This window comes from Hipposideros armiger, unplaced genomic scaffold (genome assembly GCF_001890085.2).
Source record: "Hipposideros armiger isolate ML-2016 unplaced genomic scaffold, ASM189008v1 scaffold_439, whole genome shotgun sequence".
Lineage (NCBI taxonomy): Eukaryota > Metazoa > Chordata > Mammalia > Chiroptera > Hipposideridae > Hipposideros > Hipposideros armiger.
This window is the reverse complement of record NW_017731789.1, coordinates 99,880-121,420: the sequence shown is the minus strand read 5'-3', so window position 1 is coordinate 121,420 and position 21,541 is coordinate 99,880. Positions and strand designations below refer to the sequence as shown.

The 21,541-nt window shown below is 36.0% G+C and overlaps 1 protein-coding gene across 1 annotated transcript in view; it reads right to left on the bottom strand.

Annotated features, from left to right (window-relative positions):
* Nucleotides 1-1,372: 1,372 nt before the first annotated feature.
* NPFFR2 (neuropeptide FF receptor 2) overlaps nt 1,373-21,541 on the bottom strand; it is a 64,371-nt gene continuing 44,202 nt past the window's right edge. Inside the window, exons 2-4 of the mRNA XM_019665334.1 lie at nt 13,782-14,116; nt 8,803-8,902; nt 1,373-2,957 (exon numbers count right to left, since the gene is read on the bottom strand). Coding sequence (XP_019520879.1) covers nt 2,126-2,957; nt 8,803-8,902; nt 13,782-14,109 — 1,260 coding nt within the window. The 5' untranslated portion in view covers nt 14,110-14,116 and the 3' untranslated portion in view covers nt 1,373-2,125. The remainder of the gene's footprint in view (nt 2,958-8,802; nt 8,903-13,781; nt 14,117-21,541) is intronic.

Here is a 21,541-nt window from a genome sequence, read left to right as displayed (position 1 = left end):
GCTTCTGAAGTTGTTTTTATAAAGGAGAACCTCTACTTCAGGAAGATGACTCTGCCAGCTATTGAAAGACTAAGACTGAAAGCGAAGATGAGGTTCAGTGAAGAGAGTTTTGCAACCATTAGGGAACAGGTAGTGAGGGGCTGAAGTTGATAAAAGGTAGATAGTTAACAGATAAGAGTGAAAAACCAAGCCCGAATCCCATCTGGCTCTCCTTCTCCCCCGGTTTCTTGCTTGCAAGATACCAGACTGGAGCCCCTTTTCCTTACATTCACCTAACTCAACTTTCTCAGACATAAATCAGGGTTTGGGGGCACTAGTTCCCCCTCTAGGAACACCGATAACATATTGCTGTATACCTTGAGTTGTTTTTACAGAAACAAAAAAACCTCCACTAGCTAGAAAACTGCTGAGTCTTGCTGACCACTGTCACGTAAACCCCAGACTAGCTGGTGCTGAGCCAGAACTCCTATCTCTGTGTAAGTCCAGCTCCAATCAGTCAGAAGATACCCATGAGCTGATCACACGTTGAAGACCTGGGCCCCCAATTTCACCCTTTAAAACCAACTGCCAATAAGAGGAAGGAGAGTTCGGTTGGGTCTTTGAGCATTTTCACTGCCGGTTCTCCTTTCATCAGTACCCATAAAATAAAGCTTTTTTTCTTTTAATGCACACCTTTATCAGCATAAATGGCTGTCTGCAGCACCCAGTAGACTTACCCTTTATGTGGTAACAGGGGTATGGGATTTAGTTATGATGGTCTTCAGGTGCTGGTAGAATGTGGGAATGCCCATCAGAAAGTGATAGTCCTTAACAAAATAACCTTCAACACCTAAGTACACCAACTGTAAATAGTACTTCAGTAAATCAGAGCACAGAAATATAGAATCAAATTCTGTATCTAAAACTTCAAAAAGTTGCCCTCCCTGATGGCAGGAAATAACACTTGCATATTCAAATATCACATCACTCAATTCAGTTGAAAACTCAACATTATTTTCTCAAAGGCCTATAATGTTGAAAAGCTTTTAGCTTGAACTACATAAATGAGTGGAAAAACATGATAGTTCTAAGCCCAGAAATTTATTTTCATTTGCCAAACTATTTGTTTGATGATTTCCAAATTTCTAGGGACTTATCTCACCCGAGAATAAAAGCTAGCATTTACAAATATTATCATGACATAATTGTAACAGCAGAATCCAGAGGGATGCAATTCTCTTTATAACAGTAACATTCATTTACCAATCCAGTAGGAACACTGGATTTAAATGTGGGCTCAGTAGGGAATTTGAAATAATTGTTCTTGCTCTGTACAAACTTTATGGGAGTCTTATGATGAGTTCTGAGCATCTCTGATTGAGCACTTCAAAAGAGAGCTGCCATTCTGCCAACTGCTGCATTATTAAAAGACATGCTTTTTTATGTAAGAGGTTCTATTAATAAGGGGGTTTAATTGGGAACTAAATCACCTCTAAGAAACAGCTAGGGTATAAACTTCATTTATGAAAATATTAAAAAGCCAACAATAACTCCTATGGAACAATGTTATGATTTTCCTAACTTTGACTGTACTCTTAAAAAAAAATCAACCTTTAAATACAAAGAAACATACCATACCTTATATTTACTATTGTAGTTCTTATTTCAAAAAAAGCTAAGTACATTTCAAAAGCACAAACAGATAATTCTTTAACCTAAAATTTCAAATACAAAAGCAAAGGGAGAACTAACAAAATGTATATGTACTCTCATGCTAACTACTGCCCATTTATCATATATGGGGACGTGTGTGTGCATCTGTGTGTGTGTGTGTGTGTGTGTCTACATAGTACACATGCTTGACTCATACATAAATGGCTAAGTTGGAAAAGGTGAGGCTTTTTAATCTGTTCCTAGAAAATGGATTTATCCAGGCAAACATGTATATTAGTCACTGTACATATTTTAAATAACATAAGATTGGTTATGAACATAAGACCATTTTGTTTACTTTGTTTTTTCCAGAGAGGGCTTTCCGTACATGTTTCCTTTGGAACATTCTTAGAAAGAATTGAAGCATAAAGCCATAGAAAGCAACAATATTTCAATGTAACACATAGAATTAAAATCATCACACGAGCTCTTTTTAAATCTCACTGATATTGGTAGCTCCTCCTAATTCTTCCATCACTAATTCCTGTTTGGGGTTTTCAGCACTTTTTCTATAGCAAATTTCCTCATGTGGGTTTTGAATTGCAGATTCCAGGGTTAACTGATGAGCTGTATTTATGACCGCATTGTTTTTAGCTCTTAGGACATAGGCTTCCTTGGGCTTTGCTCCTTTTTGGCAGAGCTGGAGGTGAAAAGCTTCTTCAAAACCACGGCGAAAATTCTCATTGAAGAAGCCATAAATGATGGGGTTGATGCTGCTATTGCAAAAGGCCAGCCAGTGAGCAAAAGGGTAGATATAGATGTTAATGAGCTGCAGTTCACTTGGAGACAGGTCAGCATAGTCTGAGAGCATCATCAAAGTCCAGAGGGGCAGCCAGGAGAGAATAAAAAGCAGGGCCACAATCAGGAGCATCTTAATGACCTTCTGCTTTTTCTTGGCTACCACTTGCCACTGTTCCTGGTTCTGCTTGCCTGTGTGGGGCACTGTCATCCTGAAGAGCACAAGTCCAATCTTTCCATACATGATGACAATGAAGGACAAGGGAGCCAGGTAGATACTGGCAAACAGCACAGTGGTGTAGACCTTTCTCATTTCCATACTGGGCCAATCTTCCCGGCACCAGTAGACTGGAATGGTTTTATTCTGGGAGTTGAGTTTCACTCGGTAATAAATTTCTTCTTGTACATCTAACATTATTGCAGATGGAGACATAATGGCAATGGCCAGCACCCAGATGATCACAACAATGACAAGGGCTGTCTTGACAGTGAGCTTTGGTTTAAAAGGGTAGACAACACACCGAAACCTGCAACCAAAGGCAAATATCAGTGAGGCACTGCCTCATAACTTCTGACAGAGTTGTGAATTAAATGTATTTAAGTAATTCCCACGTGCCTCTCAAAAACATAGAAAGTTACCATTAGTAATAGAAAGGCATGTATTGCCATTTTCTGTCATTGATATGAGATACATTTTAATTCAAAATATGAATAAGTGCAGTACATCTGACACTATTAATAAAAGTAATCGTGGTAACTAACATATATTGAACATGAACATTTAATACTGTTCCAGACTCTTTTCCATTGGTTTGCATGGATTATCTCTTTAAGTTGACCATTTAAAAAAATGGAAAAACAGGCTGAGAAAAGGTAAAAATCTTGCCCATAATTACACATGATTTTTACACAGGTAGTTCGGCTCCAGAGCCCATATTCTTAGGCTCATCTTCATGCCCTTCTGTGGTCCTCTCCCATGTTATCTGTGTGCTTGGCCATGTAACTTGCCTTGGCCAAACAAGCATGACATAAACAGAAGCTTTTTATGTACTAGCACACTGAGGCTTGTCTTTTGGAATGTTTCCTCTTGAAGGCCAGCTACCAGGTTGTAAAGAAGCTTGAATTCGATGACAAGCCATGTGGAGAAAGCCCCTGGAGGCTGAGAGGCTGGTCATCTAGGATGTTCTAGCCCCGGTTTAATTCCCAGGGTAACGCTACAACACAGTAAGCAGAAGAAATAGATGCACTCAACCAATCCACAGAATCATGGGAAACATGAAGCAGTATCGTTTTAAGCCAGTAAGTGTTTTGGTGGTTTATTTCACAGCTGTAAGAGTCTAAGTGTTAGCGTTATGAATTCTGATTACGCGCATTCCCAGTGGTCTGTGTTCTCTGGTGATCATGGAATTTCAACATCAGTATGTAGAGTAAATCTCATTCATTTTACTGCTATTTTGTTATTGCGATTCTTGAAGTTATTATTACTGATGCTCATTATTTTAATTATAAGATAATCATACCATTATGCAACTGTATAACATTTTATATTTTTCAAAGTACTGTCACCTATTTAATCTTCTTTGATTTTTGTGATGACTCTATAAAACTGAAATGTTATGAAAATGATTACTTTGCAGATGTGCAGGTAAGGAAACTTAGAGCTTTTCAGAGGTCCAGCAGCAACTCCAAATTAATTTATCTGACGTATCTTCATATAATGACTACTGAGTTTGTACCTTGACTGTTCTGTTGTCCTTTGAAACTTACTTCATTGAATGTATAAGGCCTATTGTCTTAACCTCAAAGTTTTCCTACAGTCTTCTAACCAGTGAATCCTCCCATTTACCCACCTTTAAATTATGGATAACTTCATAGGCACAACTCTAGGTATTTTGCCCTTGCTCTTTTTCTAAACCAACTATTAAGGACTCAAACTTTTTTAAAAATCTAATCATTCAACAAATATATGTATATGTATTCAGAAAGGCAATGATGAACAAAATAGAAAATGCTCCCTGCCAGAAAATAGTCAATGGAAATATTGTATAATTATGCTAAAATCATGCTAGAGTTTGGAGTTGGCCAGTGCATCAGTCAGGGTTCTCCAGGGAAACAGAACCAACAGGATATATATTGAAAGATGTTTATAAGGAATTGCCTCATGCGATTATGGAGGATGAGAAATCTCAAGATCTGCAGTTGGAGACTCAAAATGGAGACTCAGGAGACTCAATGGTGTAGTTCCAGGCAAGCTACTGATGTAAGTTCTAGTCCAAAAGCCGCAAGCTCGACACTCCAGAACTAATGTTTTAGTTCAAGTATGAAGGCGAGAAAAAGACTGATGTCCCAGCTCAAAAGCCAGGCAGGAGGAGTTTTCTCTTACTTGCAGGAGGGTCAGCATTTTGTTCTATTCAGGCCTTTAACTGATTGAATATTAGGGAGGGCAATCTTCCTTACTCAGTCTATTTACTCTATTCTTTTCATTCAGTCTCATCCAAAACACCCTCGCAGACAACCAACTATATTGTTTGGCCAAATATCTCGACCCCCGTGACCCAGTCAAGTTCATACATAAAATTAATCATCACAGCCAGTTAGAAAAAAAAAATATCAGTATTCAATCTCAAGCAACAATGGATAGTGACCTGGTTCAGGGCCAGTTAGCACCCGGAATTGATGAGACTTAAAGAGCAACAAGATAGAAGTGAAAGAGAGAAGGAGGTCTCAAGAACAAATCTCAAGATTTTCACTTGAACTGGGTGAGGGATCCTGACATTCACTGATTGGGGAACATGAGAAAAGGAGCTGATTTTTTGTTCAGTTTTTTTTTGTGGGGGAACTGGCACTCTCTCTTAGGAGACTCAGAGCCTTGGACTGACATGTAAGAAGTCCGGCTACCTTAAAGTTGCCATGCTATAGAGCCCATGTGGAGAAACGAATAGAGATAGAGTACCTGAGGAAACCCAACTTCTTCTCCTAGTTGTTCAAGTCTTCCCAGCCTAGACACCAAAGAGAGACTAAGAGAACCTTCATCCCTGACCTTGGACCCTTCCCTGATGCCACCACTACCTGATGCCACGTGAAGCAGAGACAACCTCTGCTTGCTGAATCTTCCCACATCACAAATTCAGAAACATAATAAATATTGCCATTCTAAGCCACCAAGTGGTTTGTTTTGGAAGATGACTTGTTGTATAGCAATAGGTGACTCTATAGCAATAGAGAAGTGATGTATTGATGGGAAGACAGGCAGTAACACTGTGAATTAAACCATCAGTTATAGCAGGTGACTATATTTTCATCAGTTTTTAAAAAATCTAAAACATTACAGATACAGTTGAAATTCATATGGTAGATCTACTTAACCTCCCTCATCTTCCTCTTTCCACAGAAATGTTGAAGTTGTCATGTATCCCTACTGTCATGTTTTTTATTCTTTTAGAGTACTAGTCTGCATCTATAATATTTTAAATTTTATAGTGGCACCATGTTATATGTATCATTATATAACTTCTTTAAGATTGTATGCTTTTGAGATTTATGCATTTTGATATATGTTGACCTAGCTCATTAATTTTAATCATTGTACAATTATTCATCACATAAATAAATATAGCACAATTTATTTATTATTATAACTTCATTTAGTGTTTAAAATGAAGAGCAATGTTTATTTCTAAATCTCTGTTCAGGAGGCATGATGCTAGAAACAGTGAAAAAAGAATTTAGGGACATTTAATACTAAATGTAATGTGGAAGTAAAACCTGATAATCTCAAGATTCAAGTAAAAAATGAACAGGAAATTATAGGTTTTTATTCACTGTAAAATGGCATGTATAATTATATAATTAAGGAATAAAATTTATTATATATATTCACATTAAAATAATTTAGTATTAGCATAACTACTTACTAGTATAAAATTAGTACAAGTATTATTATAACAAATAAGTAGTATGTAAAAAAAATAGTATAATAGTAATAACAGGAGATAAATTGGGAAATTTAATGTAAAAAGGTATCTTTGCCATATAGTGGTTAGCATATGTTTAAATTCTATTCTCTAGATAAAATAGATTACGTGACAAACCAAATAAACTAGATCTACGTGATAAGTGCTGGTAAATAGATTAAAACATTATAAATAATGATGCAAATAATAAATATTAAAAATACAATCTACCAAGTTTTTTGACATCAACAATTCTATGTTTCATCTTTTTAAATCTCTCTCTCTCTCTCTGCATGTGTGTGCGCGCGTGCGTGTGCGCGCGTGCGTGTGTGTGTGTGTGTGTATCCAGTTCCTTCACTTAGGAAGACATCTTTCAGTTCATTGTTCAGTTTCCTTCTCAAGTATCTCTTAATTGCCATTGCCACTGCCTTAATAAATACATGCATCCTCTCCCATCTGAGTTACAAAAGTTTCTTAAATGTTCTCCCTGTCTCTAATTTTACATAATTCCAAATCATTTCTATCTGGTTTTCCAAAGTGAAAATTTGTCATCATTCCCCTGTTTAAAAAACTTCAATAGCTTTCTGTCGTCTTAAAGACAATGTTTAAACTTGGAAGGAAGACATATAAAATCCACTTTTTGCCTCTTTCTACAGCCTAACGTGCTACTTCACCAGCTCAAATTGTGTTCCAGTTTAACTGCCTCTCTGCACATCTCAGGATCAGTGCTCTCCTATTTCAAATGCTAGGTAGATAGGTAAGAGATGTCACTTCCCCTATTTCTTCCCAAGGTAAATTTCTGATCCCTCAGATTTAGATACGTCACCTCTTCTATGAACCCACCACTCCCTGTCCTGACAGGTAGCTTGATCACTTTCTCCTTGCACAGTTGTTATATAAATACTGGACCCATATTAAACAGTATTATTTGTAGGTGTTTGTTAATGTGTCTACCCTTACCAGAGTGTGAACTTTCTGAGACAGCATATTGTCTAATATGTTTAGATGCTACACAACCCAGCCTAGTACCAGCACACTGTTAAATGTTTATAAATGAATGTATTAATGAATTTTATCTTAAAATATGGATATATTTCAGCACATTTCCATTTCCACCATTAGAAAGTTCAAGATTCTAGTGTGAAAATAGTAGAATTATACTGTTATGGACTGCATGTTTGAGTGTCCCCCAAATCCATATGTTGAAAAGCTAGCTCCCCAGTGAAATGTTATATGGAGGTGGGACCTTTGGGGAGTGATTAGGTTGAGATAGGGACATGAGAGTGGAGTCCTCATGATGGGATTAGTGCACTTTTAAGAAAATAAGAGACGAGAGCTTGTGCTCTCTACCATGTGAGGATACAAAAAGAGGGCCCTCTGAAACCAGGAAGTGGTCCCCCAACAGACACTGCATCTACTGGGATCCTGATCTTAGACTTCCCAGCCTCCAGAACTGTGAGAAATAAACATCTGCTGTTTAAGCCACGATATCTATGGTATCTCATTATAGCAGCTGGAATGAAGACATGTATCATCCTTAATAATTTTATTTTAAAACATGGACATTTAATAGTTTTTGTTTCTTATTCCTGAAGCTTTTGTGTGTGTGTGTGTGTGTGTATGTGTGTATATGTATATATACGAGCACATATATACTATATTTAGATGTGACACAACCCAGCCTAGTGCTGAGCACAGATTAACAATGTTTATAAATGAATGTATTAATGAATTTTATCTTAAAATATGGATAAAATTTTAAATACATTTCAGCACATTTACATTTCCACCATTAGAAAATTCAAGATTCTGGTGTGAAAATAGTAAAACTACACTGTTATGGGTTGCATGTTTGAGTGACCCCAAAATCCATATGTTGAAAATATAATCCCCAATGGGATAGTAAATGGGAGTGCGACCTTCTTATATACAGAGGGTGCCAAAAAAAAATTTGTGTACACACTTTAAGAAAGGAAAACTGTATTAAAATCTTAATACTCAATATATACTGATAACAAGATGAATACAAGTCACGTTTGACTTCTGAAATTATAAGAGGTGCTCAAAGTGGTTACCATCAGCGTCCAGACACTTCTGATTATGGCACGAACTACTGCTTGAGCAACATTGGCCAAAGTGTCCATTTGCATACATTTTTTTGGCACCCCCAGTATATAGATATAGATACAGATACAGACACAGGTACAGGTACAGGTACAGATATAGATGTAGACGTACACGTACACATACACAAAGAGAAATATAGATATATCTTTCTCTTAAAGGGGTAGGTAGCATGGATACAAATATTTTGGCAGATATTGCTGCAATTTTATAGATTATACATTTTCCTCTGGTTAGACAGATTAACTGAAGACATGCACATTTTTCCTGGATTCAGATTTTGGTGTTGACTTACCTATCCACTGATATTGCAACCAAAGTAAAAACTGAAGCTGCAACTGATATTCCCTGGACCAATCCACTGATTTTGCACATTGTGCTTCCAAATGGCCATCCTGAAAAAAAAAAAAAAAAAAGGAGATTTTTTTTTAATTTCACTGAAAATATAAACAAAAAGGCATGAAATCAAGACCAATACAACTTTCCTAAATGATATTCAGGAAACAATGTTTTCCATTATTTTCATTAATATCTCCAGAGCTCTGTTTTTCAGTATACAAATAATAAAAATGGGTTGTCGGAAAAGTCATGACGCATTTTTGCAATGAAAAACAGAGAAAAAAATATGTCATGACTTTTCCAACAACCCGATAATATCAAAATTATATAGTACTTACAACATTGTAGGCACTGTAATAAGTACTTTGTATCTATTAACATACCTAATCTCCACAATAGGCTTTTGAAGACTTTATTATTCTCCTCATGATATAGACTAGGTAACACACAGATATCACATGCCTTTCCCATAGCTAGTTAGCAACATATTAAGGATTTGAATCCTAACTGTATGGTTCCATAGTCTGGACAAGTAACCCTTATACAATAATGTCCTTTAAATGAATAAAACAGGAAGAAAATCAGTCTTTGAATTTGGAAATGTACCCCATAAATTATGAGGAATCAGAAGTTACATGTAGAATAAAGTTAATATTTATTTATATGTACTGTAATGAGACAAATTACCACATAGGTACTTTTTATGCAGTGAATATTTGTCCTTACCCCCAATCCATGTATTGAATGAAGCCTTAATCCCCAATGTGACAGTAATTGGAGATGCAGCCTTTGGGAAATAATTAGGTTTAGATGAGACCATGAGGTGGTGCCTGTACAATGGAATTTATCATATAAAAAGAGGAAGAGAAAGATCTCTCTCTCCACATGAATGCACTGAGGAAAGGCCATGTGAACACACAGCAGGAGAGTGACTGTCTACAAACCAGGAAAAGTACTGTCACCAAGAACCTGACCATGCTGGCCCACTGATCTTGGACTTCTAGCCTCCAGAATGGTGAAAAAAATCAATGTCTGCTGTTTGAGTCCCCAGTCTGTGGTATTTTGATATAGCAGCCTGAGCTAGTCATACTTTGAGAATAAAAAGCACTTCCATGAACATAAGAAGCCTATCTGAAGTCCTTCTTAACCGAACCTCATTTACCAGAATGTTTATTAAAAAGCTAGTAAAATTATAGCAGTTTTATATTCTAAACATCCATCTATCCATCTATTTTAGGTAAATAACATTATTCTTCTACTAGCAAATATTCTAGTTTTCCAAAAGATGAATGTTATATATTTCTCAGATTTTTAAAATTCATCTCTTAAAAAATATCCTGTAATTTATTTTTTTAAAATATGCTTACTTAACTAAAAATATTCCCAATAACCTAAGTAATCAAAATCTATCTTTTAAAAAACACCATTTTATCATCCATCCAGACCATTTTGAAATAGGTGTTTTGAGTAACTCTACTGAATAAACCAAAGACAGCATGTCTTCCCAGTCCTAAAATACACTTCTTTGTTATAGTATTATTTTTCAACAAAAAAATGCAAAAAGTGTGTATACAGCCATCGGTTGAAAATGGAAAAATAAGCACATGATTTATCTCATCTCCCTCACCAAACTCCACTGAAATGACAGCATTAGGACAAAAAGAACCATAGAAACTGGCGTACCAGATACTACTGACTGTAAAGTTGGGAAAATAACACAATTGGATGAATGATGTATAAATGCAATCAAATGGCTTTTCTCCTGGTGGGTAGAAGAAAGGAGGGTACTTTCTAAGGAGGTGGAATCATAGTAGCTCCAGACTGAGTCACCAGGTGCACAGGGAGTGGATGTCACAAAGATGCAGAAGATTTAAATGAAAGTATACATTCTGCATGAAATACCACTGGCCCACTCAGTCTGGAATTCAATAGCCAGCCTTATATCCTTAAGTCAGATCAGAGAATTTCTTTCTGGAGAAAGTGCTCCTCCCAATAATAGTGATATGCAGATTTAACAGCTGTGGATTTCCCAATAAATGGCCCAGACTAATGAAGCTGAGAGTGTTCCTAACCTCAATCCCCAGGCATGCAGAGGTTCAAGGCCGTCACACAGTGCCTCATTCTGAAACAAGCAGCTAAGTAGGAGTTGACATCAGGAAAACCTCAAATATAAAAGGAAGAGTCTAAAAGAAACAGGAAGAAAGAAATTTAAGAGAAAATCAATATGAATCTGGTAGATGATAAATGAAAAAGCAAACAAAAATTATTACTAATAACCTCAGAGATATAACACATTTTATGCATGAAACATGTGCATAATAGTATAAGGAACATACAGAATATAAAAATAGCTCAAAGAATGTAAAGTGTGATCATAGAAATGAACTCATCATTAAGTCTGGAAGAGAAAGTTAAGAAAATCTTTGAAAATAGAATATAAGGAGCAGAAAATAGAAGAAAAAAAAAGAAAAAAAAAGAGGGAGGGGGCAACTCAAAATTGCCAATATCTGATTAATATGATTGAAGATAGGAAAACAGAAATAAACTCTGTAAAAAAATTCCCCAGTATCAGAGGGCATTCATTTTTTGATTGAAAGGACCTAGTAAATGAAAAATAAAAACACACTTCAAGGCATAACTGCCTGAAATTTAGAACACGGGATAAAGAGAAGGCCTAAGTAAGAGCTTAAGACAAAAATAGAAATTTTATCTTAAGACAAAATAGAAATTATAAGTAAAAGAAGCAAGAGTCAAATGACATTCGATTTTTCAGCAGTAATACCAGGCTTCTCAGCAGTAATAATAGAGCAATCTATTCACATATTTTGAGGGGAAAAATATGTCTAGCCTAGAATACTTTATACAGCTAACTAATCAAGTGTGAGGGCAGAATAATGACATTTACAGACCTACAAGATCTCAAACATTTTTATCTCAATGCATTTTCACTGGAAACTAACAGAGAAATAAACCAAGAAAAAAGAAATGGCATCCAGAAAACAGGGGATTAAGAGAAGTGATGAGACTGTTAAGGTCTCAGTGAAGGGACACCCCTGAGTGATAGCTGAGCTCCCTGACTGGAGAGCACTGTGTCTGGGTGGGAACAGGACTACTGAGAGCACGCTCCAGGAAAAATATGTAACTTACAGGTTACCTGCTACATCAGAAGGCATTGACAAGAAATCAATACTCCTGGATGACAATCTGAAGATACATTGCTGATAGGTACACTCCCAAAACTAAGCAAATAAAAATACAATGTCCTTATTAAATCCAAGGGAAAAAAACATTTTATAAAAGAAAAATTGTTATCATAGCACTCTACTTGGCTCAGCAGAGGTCAGATACATATAATAATATGTAGAATGTATACTCTAAATGTTGATTTAACCAAAAGCTATATCCTTATATTGAGAGAATGAGAGGAGGTAAAGAGAGTCTGAACATATATTTGTGTGAATGTGTATTTGTGGTTGTGCATAAATGTGTGTGATTGTATTGACACAGAATTTCAGCCAATCTTATTGTTTTCTCAACTTCACATTCAGTAGTATCTGACCCTCAGTTTCTATACATTTATGCTCGCTTGTCCTAGTGCTGTCATTTCAGTGGGGTTTGGTGAGGAACACTGGTTGTCTACAGTTAAAAGGAAATATAATGAAAACATGTAACTTAGAAATATGATAGTGAATACCAAAAAAAAAAGGCAAAGAATGCTGAATGTGACTGCCTCCTAAGATGGGAATCAAAGATTAGGAAGGGTAATGTATGTGAAAATTTTTTAAATAATAATTTAATTATAAATATTTACATGGGAAATAATGAAAACATTTCTTATTGGTGAAATAGGTTTCTTGAGAATAATAATGGTGCTTTTTATCAATGTTTTCACTCTCTTTTTGCCTTGCACAGTATCTTGAAAATCTACATTCTCAATATTGTTTTTTAAGTGATAAACATCACAAAGATACAGACTCTATAAGCACACAATGATAGACTAGGCATTTTGAACTCTCCCTGGCTCCCATTCCAGAGAAAGGAAGGAAACAGGCAAACTCTATAGAGAAACTTCTTCTGTAAACTGATGTTGAATGCTATGAAAAAATGATGATATGGCTCATGCTGCTCTAAATATTTTCAGTATGTTGCTATTGTTTCATTTTTATCTTATAGATTAGGAATATTAATATTTGAGTACTATTCATTAATTAACACAACAAATATTTCTTAAGCAGGTCCTATGTACCAAAACTGTACTGGGAGCTGAAGAGACACTGTTCTTGCATGTATAGAGTATACAATGTAGTGCAAAATAAGTAGTAATATAGGCCAAAAATATTCTATGATAATTACTAGCCATTACTTATTGTTGCACACATAAGTTACCACTGATGAAACTAACATTTTTTGAGAAATCATTAGGACTACTGCTCCATCTTCCATCAAAAAACTGTTGGAAATCTCTCTAGCTAACCACAAGAGGGCCTAAATATCTAATGCAGACAGAAGACTGCATTAGTTGAAACCAAACTTCTTAGTTCCTTGAATTTTACAATCCATAATGTTCTCAATTATATTTATACTATATTATATGAACACTGAACTTCATTAAGCAAATTCAGTCTTTGGTAATACATACTAGGTCCTATTCACTGATGACCTTCAATGAACACTATAAAAATAACAGCATCCACTCCTCATCTCTGTCACCGCTTTATTTTTCTCCATAATTCGTATCATTCTCTGACTACTTCTATGTTTGTTTATAGTCTTTCTCCTCTCCTCTTTTAGACTGTAGATCTCATGAGGACAGGTACCTGGAGCAGGTCTTGGAACACCATAAATATTTGTGAATGAATGGATGACCCTGCCATGGCTACAAGGAGATGGGACATGTTCTCATATTATCTTTGCACTGCGCACAAGTCAACATACCTGCTATAATGTTGTCTAGCAGCGTGATAGGCATACAGAATATGCCAACTAGTAAATCACTGATTGCCAGGTTCAAGATGAAGAGATTAGTGACTGTGTGCATATGTTTGTTCCTCATTACAATAAAGCAGACCACTGTATTTCCCACCATGCATAGGAAGAAAATCAGAAAGTAAGAAATAATGAAGATCGCCGCCACTTGAGCCTGGTGAAGATAGTAGTTCACATAGGTAATATTGATAGCTGAGTACAGATAATCCTTTGTGTCATTGACACTCCAAATGTGATGCCAGTTTTCTGAAGAGTTTGAGTCCCAATTCTCACTCATTATGGACCTGAACAACGAAGACGCAGAAAAGAAAAAGCATAATTAGAAGCCAGTAAAATATCAATTCTATGCCTGACTTTAAGAAAGACACTGTTAAAAAGCTATATAATTTTGATGGGTCTTCTACAATAATCCATAAGTTTTGCATGGAAGTGAGCTATAAATAAAACATTCAAATTATTAGGATTTTTTAAACAAGAGCGTTTGAAAATTCCACTTTGTCCCACAAATAACACTCATTCTATTTTATCTCCTCAATATATTCTGTACTTCACTACTTTATGATACTTTCTATCCCTTTGCAAAGTTTCAAGGGAAACTTTAGAAGGGAAACCTTCCAAAACTCCCCTCCTCCTGACTCCAGATATCATAACCTGCCAAAACCTACTTGTTCTTTTAAGCATGACTTACATGTCTCCCGCTTTCCTGATAATTTGAACAAGATGAGGTGTCTACATCTTCAAAACTCCCATTGAGATAAATTTCTTGTATTTTCCTTAGTTAAATGTTTTTTTTATATACTCCTATATGCAGACATAGCCAACATACTGTGAATTCCCTAAAATAGGTCTAGGCTACTTGTCTTGGTTTCACTGACCATAATTCCATTCATGTAGTACGTATGCATTCAATAAATATTTTTATTTAGAATCTTTGCATCTTAACATAGACATTTCAATCCACTCTATATATTAGAGGTCCCCAACACTCTCAGGTTTGGTGGCTTACTAAAAGGACGCTAAGGACTCAAATAGAGTATATTGAAAGCTACATATTTATGATAGCAAAAGGCTACAAAGCAAAAGCAGCAAGTAAAAAGAGTAAAATCTGCAGGAAACCAAGCACAAGCTTTCAAGGATCCTCTCTCAGTGGAGTCATGCAGGACATGCTTAATTCCTCCATCAACGAGTTTGACAACATATGTGAAGTGTTGTCCACCAGGGAAGCTGATTAGAGATTCAATGCCTAAGGTTTTTAATTAGAGAGTGGTCACGTGGGCACCTTCTTCCGAGCATGTATCAAAATTCCAGACTCCCAGATGGAAAGTAGGTGTGCGGCATGAACTATGTTGTTTGTACACACAGATGAGGCATGGTGAGTCACTCTTATCATTTAAAGAGACTTTATATCAGTATAGGAGACTGTTTATGATTTAGTTTCTCTGGTCTCCTTGTCTGGCTCCCTCACAAATAAATCCTGGTCTCTGCAAAAAACCTCTTGCCTCAGACTTTGGCTTCCCTGTGTGCCACTGGCAATGAGCCCACAGACCCAGTTGGGTAATGTTACCATAGTGGGCACTTTCCGGGGCTCTTCAGAGACACGAAACTATTGCTGTGGGTCTCTCATGTACACTTCTCTTCATGCGAAGAAATTCATCTCTGGCTGCTGCTGGCTCTTTCCTCAGCCTCAAGAAATCCTGCAGTTCACTCTGCTGTAGAGTATCAGTTAACCCTCACTCAGGTGAGCCAGTCACCCCTGGCCCATAGTTCACACTTGTGCATCTTTTGTCTGGAGCCCCTCCTAAGAGGTTCCAGAACCAAAACTCTTGGTGGGCGCTTCAGCCCACACCAGAACACCACCCAGCCAACTGCAGAAATGACACCCTGAAAGGCAGACTCAGCTGGCACCACAACCCTGTTAAAGTGACTCCTGCTCCATGAAATCAGCTCCTGTATAATAGCTTGTCCACTGAAGTCAAGGCTAGCTCTCACAGCCAGTCAGACTGGAGGTCAGTGCCACCCACTGATGTGCCAACAGCCATCAAGGCTCAACTACAGCAGCAGAGCACACACAGTCCACAAGGGACAACTCTGGAGCGCCTGGCTCAGGTACACAGGGAGACTGTGCCACTGGATCTCACAGGACGCCTATTGCATAAGGCCACTCTGCCAAGGCTGGACGATGTACCACATCTACCTAATACATAGACACAAACACAGGACGTCTGCCAAAATGAGTAGACAAAGAAACATGTTCTAACTGAAGAACAGGACAAAATTCCCAAAAAAAAAACTAAACAAAATGGAGACAAGCAATCTACCAGGTACAGAGTTCAAAACACTGGTTATAAGGATGCTCAGTGAAATTAAGGAAAGAACAGATTAACTCACTGAGAACCTCAAAAAAGATATAACTATCATTAAAAGGAACCAGTCAGATATGAAGAATACAATAACTGCAATAAAGAATATAATATATGGAATCAACAACAGTTTAGATGAAGCAGAAGACTGAAGCAGTGATCTGATCTGGAAGACAAGGTGACAGAAAAAAACCAATCAGAACAGCAAAAAGAAAAAAAAATAATATAAAATAAGGATAATTTAAGAGACCTGTGGGACAACATCAAGTGTGCCAATATTCACATCACAGGGTCCCAGAAGGAAGAGAGAGAGAGCAAGGAATTTAAAACCTATTTTGAAAAACTGACAGAAAACTCCCCTAACCTGGCAAAGGAAATACACATACAAGTCCAGAAAGTGCAGAGTCCCAAACAAGATAAACCCAGAGGCCCACACCAAAACACATAATTAAAATGGTTGTCCTTATTGCCTGATGCCAAAGGTTAAAGACAAAGAGAGTAATTTAAAAATAGCAAGAAAAAAATCAGTCCATTACATACTTTTCAGGGGTATTTTGGTCTTTTCCAGATGTAAGCTTTATCATCCTATGCTTGGGTATGGTTTATATATGTGATTTTTCTTCTAGATGTGACAGTGATGATAAAATGTAAAATGTCAAAGAACAATTTCCATTTAAGAACCAGACAGGATGAAAAAGAAGAAATGCTTCTAACACTTAAAAAGGCTACAGTGAAGCCTTTATTATGAGGTCCATGCTTTATTAGAAGAATGGGGAAGTTAGTCTGGAGATGAAAGAATCACTACAAACGTGAAAAGGGCCATTTGGAAGCCTCAGAATGAAGAAGAGAGGAAAACTATAAAAACACTGATATATTTATAAAGGCACAGAAAGTAGGAAACATTTCAAGTAGAGGCCATCAACTTCACATAGACTTCTAACGATATTAATATATTATAGCAATAAAACAGTACTTAATGATTCAAGTGTTGATACCTGAATTATTATTAAATTTAAACATATCTTGTTCTATTTAAGAAGAAATACTTATGAAATTTATTTTAGAAAAATTATAAGAAAATAATCTTTTGAAAAATATTAATACTATTTAGGGAGAATTCCCTAAATATATGAAAAACTGATATGAAAATTATCTAATCTTTTATGATACCTGATACAAGAGAACATATATTATTACTTTTAACAGTATTATTTTTATGTTCTAAGTGTTTTACACAACAGCTTAAATCATTTAACAATGTGATTTATTATGGCAAAAATCCATTTGCATAATATACAAATATATTTGTTCAATACATAAATATTAATACAAGTGAGCAAACACAATCTGTAATGTGTATAAAAGTGATGCTAATTAGTTCTTGCAGAATTCCCAGAGATGAGTACATTTCATTAAAGACATACATTTCTAAAGAAAAAACACTTAGTTAACATTAATATAGTTCTCTTTAAACAATATTAATAGTATATGTTCAAGAATTTTAATTGTGATAAGTGTTCTCTAAACTATATATGAACTCACTAATTTACAGTTCTTGAACCTCTACATTAATTCAATGATATTTATTGTGACTTCTATTTACTAAACATTATGCCTGATAATGAATGTACATTATGACTAGGATATGCATTATTGTTGCCCTAATAGAACATATAAGATTGTACTTTCCATGAATGTTAATACAAAAGCAGTAGCAGCATTACAGTATTCAGCTTTAGATTCAAAAAGGACAAATGCAGATATCATGGCCTATTCTAAAAGCAGAACTGATGCATATCACAAACCTACAAATCATTTTCTGAAAATGACCAATATTTAGCTGGCACCTTTCATTTTATCAAGACTTCACTATATAATATTTTACTTAATGTCTCAATTATTTCTTTAAAGGTAGAGAATTAATGAAGCAATTGACAAGTAATGCTAAACCATCTACAGTATAAACACAATTTGAAAAATATCTTATATTTGCATAAATATCAAGTTTGTACTCCTAGCCAAATTAGAATAAAAGACTGAATTTATTCTCCCGCTTGACAAAACCAAATAATGGAAGGAACAGATTGAAACAATGGTTTGAATACTGTCATGGGGATATGAAATACAGTATGAGGAATATAATCAACAATGTTGTAAAGATTATGTAAGGTGCCAGATGGGCACTGGACTTACCAAGGGGATCACTTCATAGACGGTGTAGATGTGTGACAAATGCATTGTACAACTGCAGCTGAAGTCGAATAATAGTGTATATAATGTATGTCAACTATAATATAAATAATATATATATATATATATATAGTCACAGGAGGTGGAGTATAGCATAAGGAAGATAGTCAATGGTATTGTAACAGTTATATAAGATGTCAGAGGGGTAGTAGCTTGGGGGAGGGGTGTTATCACTTTGTGAGAGGTGTAAATGTCTAATTATTATGTTGCTTTGTACACCTGAAACTAATTTAAAACAATGAACTCTCATCAAAAATAAAGAACAAAGTTAAGAAACAATGGTTTGAAATACACTGGGCATCAGGCAATAAGGATAGTCATCACTGAGAGATGGGTAAAATGAGGTGAGTCCTGTAATTGCTTGACCCAGCTTACTGCTTTGAGAGAGTTTTGAGGCTGCAGAGCAAAGATAGGGAACCCAGGCAGAACTCTGTGGACTCCCTGCATTGAAAAGATGGAGTTGAAAAATCCAGAGAGACCAAGGTGGCTAGAGCACTCAGGACAGACTAATGGAAGAACTCTCTCTCCTCCCCTTCCCCAAAGCATAAGCATTTCCTGTAGATTACATAGCGTCTGGAAGAGCACATCTTCCCACCAACCAAACTAGAAAATGTCAATAAAGTTTAGCAATTCCTTTAGTTTCACTTCTACTTCTTTTTCTCCTAAAATTTGAGAATAATTTTAAATTGAATACATTTTACTTTAAAATATGATGTAAACCATGGAGTATTTTTTGTCTGTCTCTATATGGAAATGCGTGTCTGTCTTTCCATATCTGTTCCTATGATAGATATATGTGTTGTGTGTGTGCTTGTAAGTGTTTCATAACTGGCTTTCAAAACAACAACAACCGAAATACAACAAAAGCCCTGGAATGAAGCCGATGTCCATGATGTAAACACTCCCACCATGGCTGATTTTCAATCTACCAATATAATGTCCCTGAATGCAAAAATGGGAAGAGACACTGACAGTTAGTTCTTGTAAGCCAGACCCCGCACACTGCAGGACTTATATGAAGTTATGTCTTCCCAGCCAATAATGGTTGCTTCTCAGTGTTGGCATTTGGGATTTAATTTCTTCTTAGTACCCTTCTGAAAATTAATTTTATGGCTTTATTCATTTATTTTTCATTATTTACTCATTAAAAGAGAAGAAAAAAAAGGAAAACCCCTAGAAGAAGAAAGATGTAGATACAATCCTTAACAATTATAATTGTCTTATCCACTTTGTATAAAAGATAAGTAGATGTATAAATAAGTGGATAAATAAATATACCTCTTCAAATAAGTATGAACAAACACACATTTACAAGCGTATATGTCTCCTTAAATTTCCTTAAACTTCATCTTCCCTTAAATGTTAAAAACATATTAATGAAAATATGTTAGAAACACTGAGATAGGAAAATAAAAATAGGATGTTGTAGATATAAAGACTTAAATAAACACTCAATTCAGTTTACACATTAGGTAGGCAGTCCAAGAAATTCACCTACGTATATGAACTACTTAACTGAATGACTTATAATCAAACAAACAAAAAAAAGTGTGCTTTATTTTTACCTATATTTTGGAGATAAGCCTTTATGTTAATGTTTACTTTAAAAAGACTTTAAATGGCTAGAGTTCTGGACCAAGGACTGTGGTGAATCTAATTCTCTCTCTTAGACTTTTAGGGATGTTAAAAACAAGACAACAGACCAAAATGGGGTTGCTTATATGCTAAGCCCCACATAACCAAAACAAAACTTGATTACAGTTTCAACTCTCCCACAAATGGAATCTTAAACCAGTCAATTAGGAATTGTCTGGTCAGACCAATTAGGTAATCTGCCTGGTCTGCCCCTGCCATCGCCTAAGAAAAGTAACCTTGCCATAACCAATCCATCTAGTATAACTTGCTTGTCCCTGCTCCCTTCTGCCTAGAAAAGTCTCTTGACATGGATAGCTCTTTGGAATGCTTTTCTATCTGTTTGATTGGATACTGCCCTGATTCCTGAGTCATTGAGCAAAGCCAATAAGATCTTTAAAATTTATTCACTTGGATTTTGTTTTTTTAACAACGGTAAAATAATGAAATGTGGCATCCACTTTCTTCTTATCCCAGGTGCTGGCTCTCATTAAATTCTCCATTCCTTTTGCCTTCTTGGCTTCTCCCCTTTCATTTTTCAAAATACACTTATGTTAGGCTATTGATTAGGGATGATGTCGGGAAATTGCAGCAGAATCAGGAACGGAAACAACCTTAAATTGAACTTTAGACATTGTTTTTTAAGATTCTCTCAGCTATGCCTAACATAAAGAGATGTTCTCCTCAGTGTTGGAAAATGCTTTCACCTCAACCACTGAGAGCTGCTTTTACACTTCCCTTCAGCCCCTTCAATTTTTCTCTCTTCCACCAACACTAAGCACCTACTTCCAGAAAGCAAGCAAATCACCTTTTATCCTCAGCCTAGGAAAATTTTCAAATTCTTATTAATTTATTATTGAGAAAGTGAGCTTCTTTCTCTGAATCATTTCTAGATCCTTTAGCGAGGGCGTAACTGGTCACAACTGAAAAAAGTTTATGTAAACAAGAGACTCATTTACTAATACTTAAATCCTAGCCACCCAAATAACCAGCAAAATTTCAAGTTTGGGCATAACTTTTCCTAGGTTATATTTTTAGCCCAGTCTGCCCCAGTCTCTCTCTATAAGTCAGCGGTTCTCAACCTTCCTAATGCCACAACCCCTTAATACAGTTCCTCATGTTTTGGTGACCCCCAACCATAAAATTATTTTCATTGCTACTCTATATCTGTAGTTTTGCTACTGTTATGAATCGTAATGTAAATATCTTTTTGTTTTTCGATGGTCTCAGGCGACCCCTGTGAAAGGGTCATTCGACCCCCAAAGGGGTCACGACCCACAGGTTGAGAACCACTGCTATAAGTAGAAGGCAGTAGAAAATGTATTATCTGACTTTCTAAGGAAAACACCAGGGGTCATGGAAGGTTTTTTTTACCTGTGTTATTTTGTTGCAACTACCTTCCCAGGGCATTAGCAACAGTGGCAAACAACAAAGCTTTAGCAAAATAATTCACAGAATCTCTAGTGG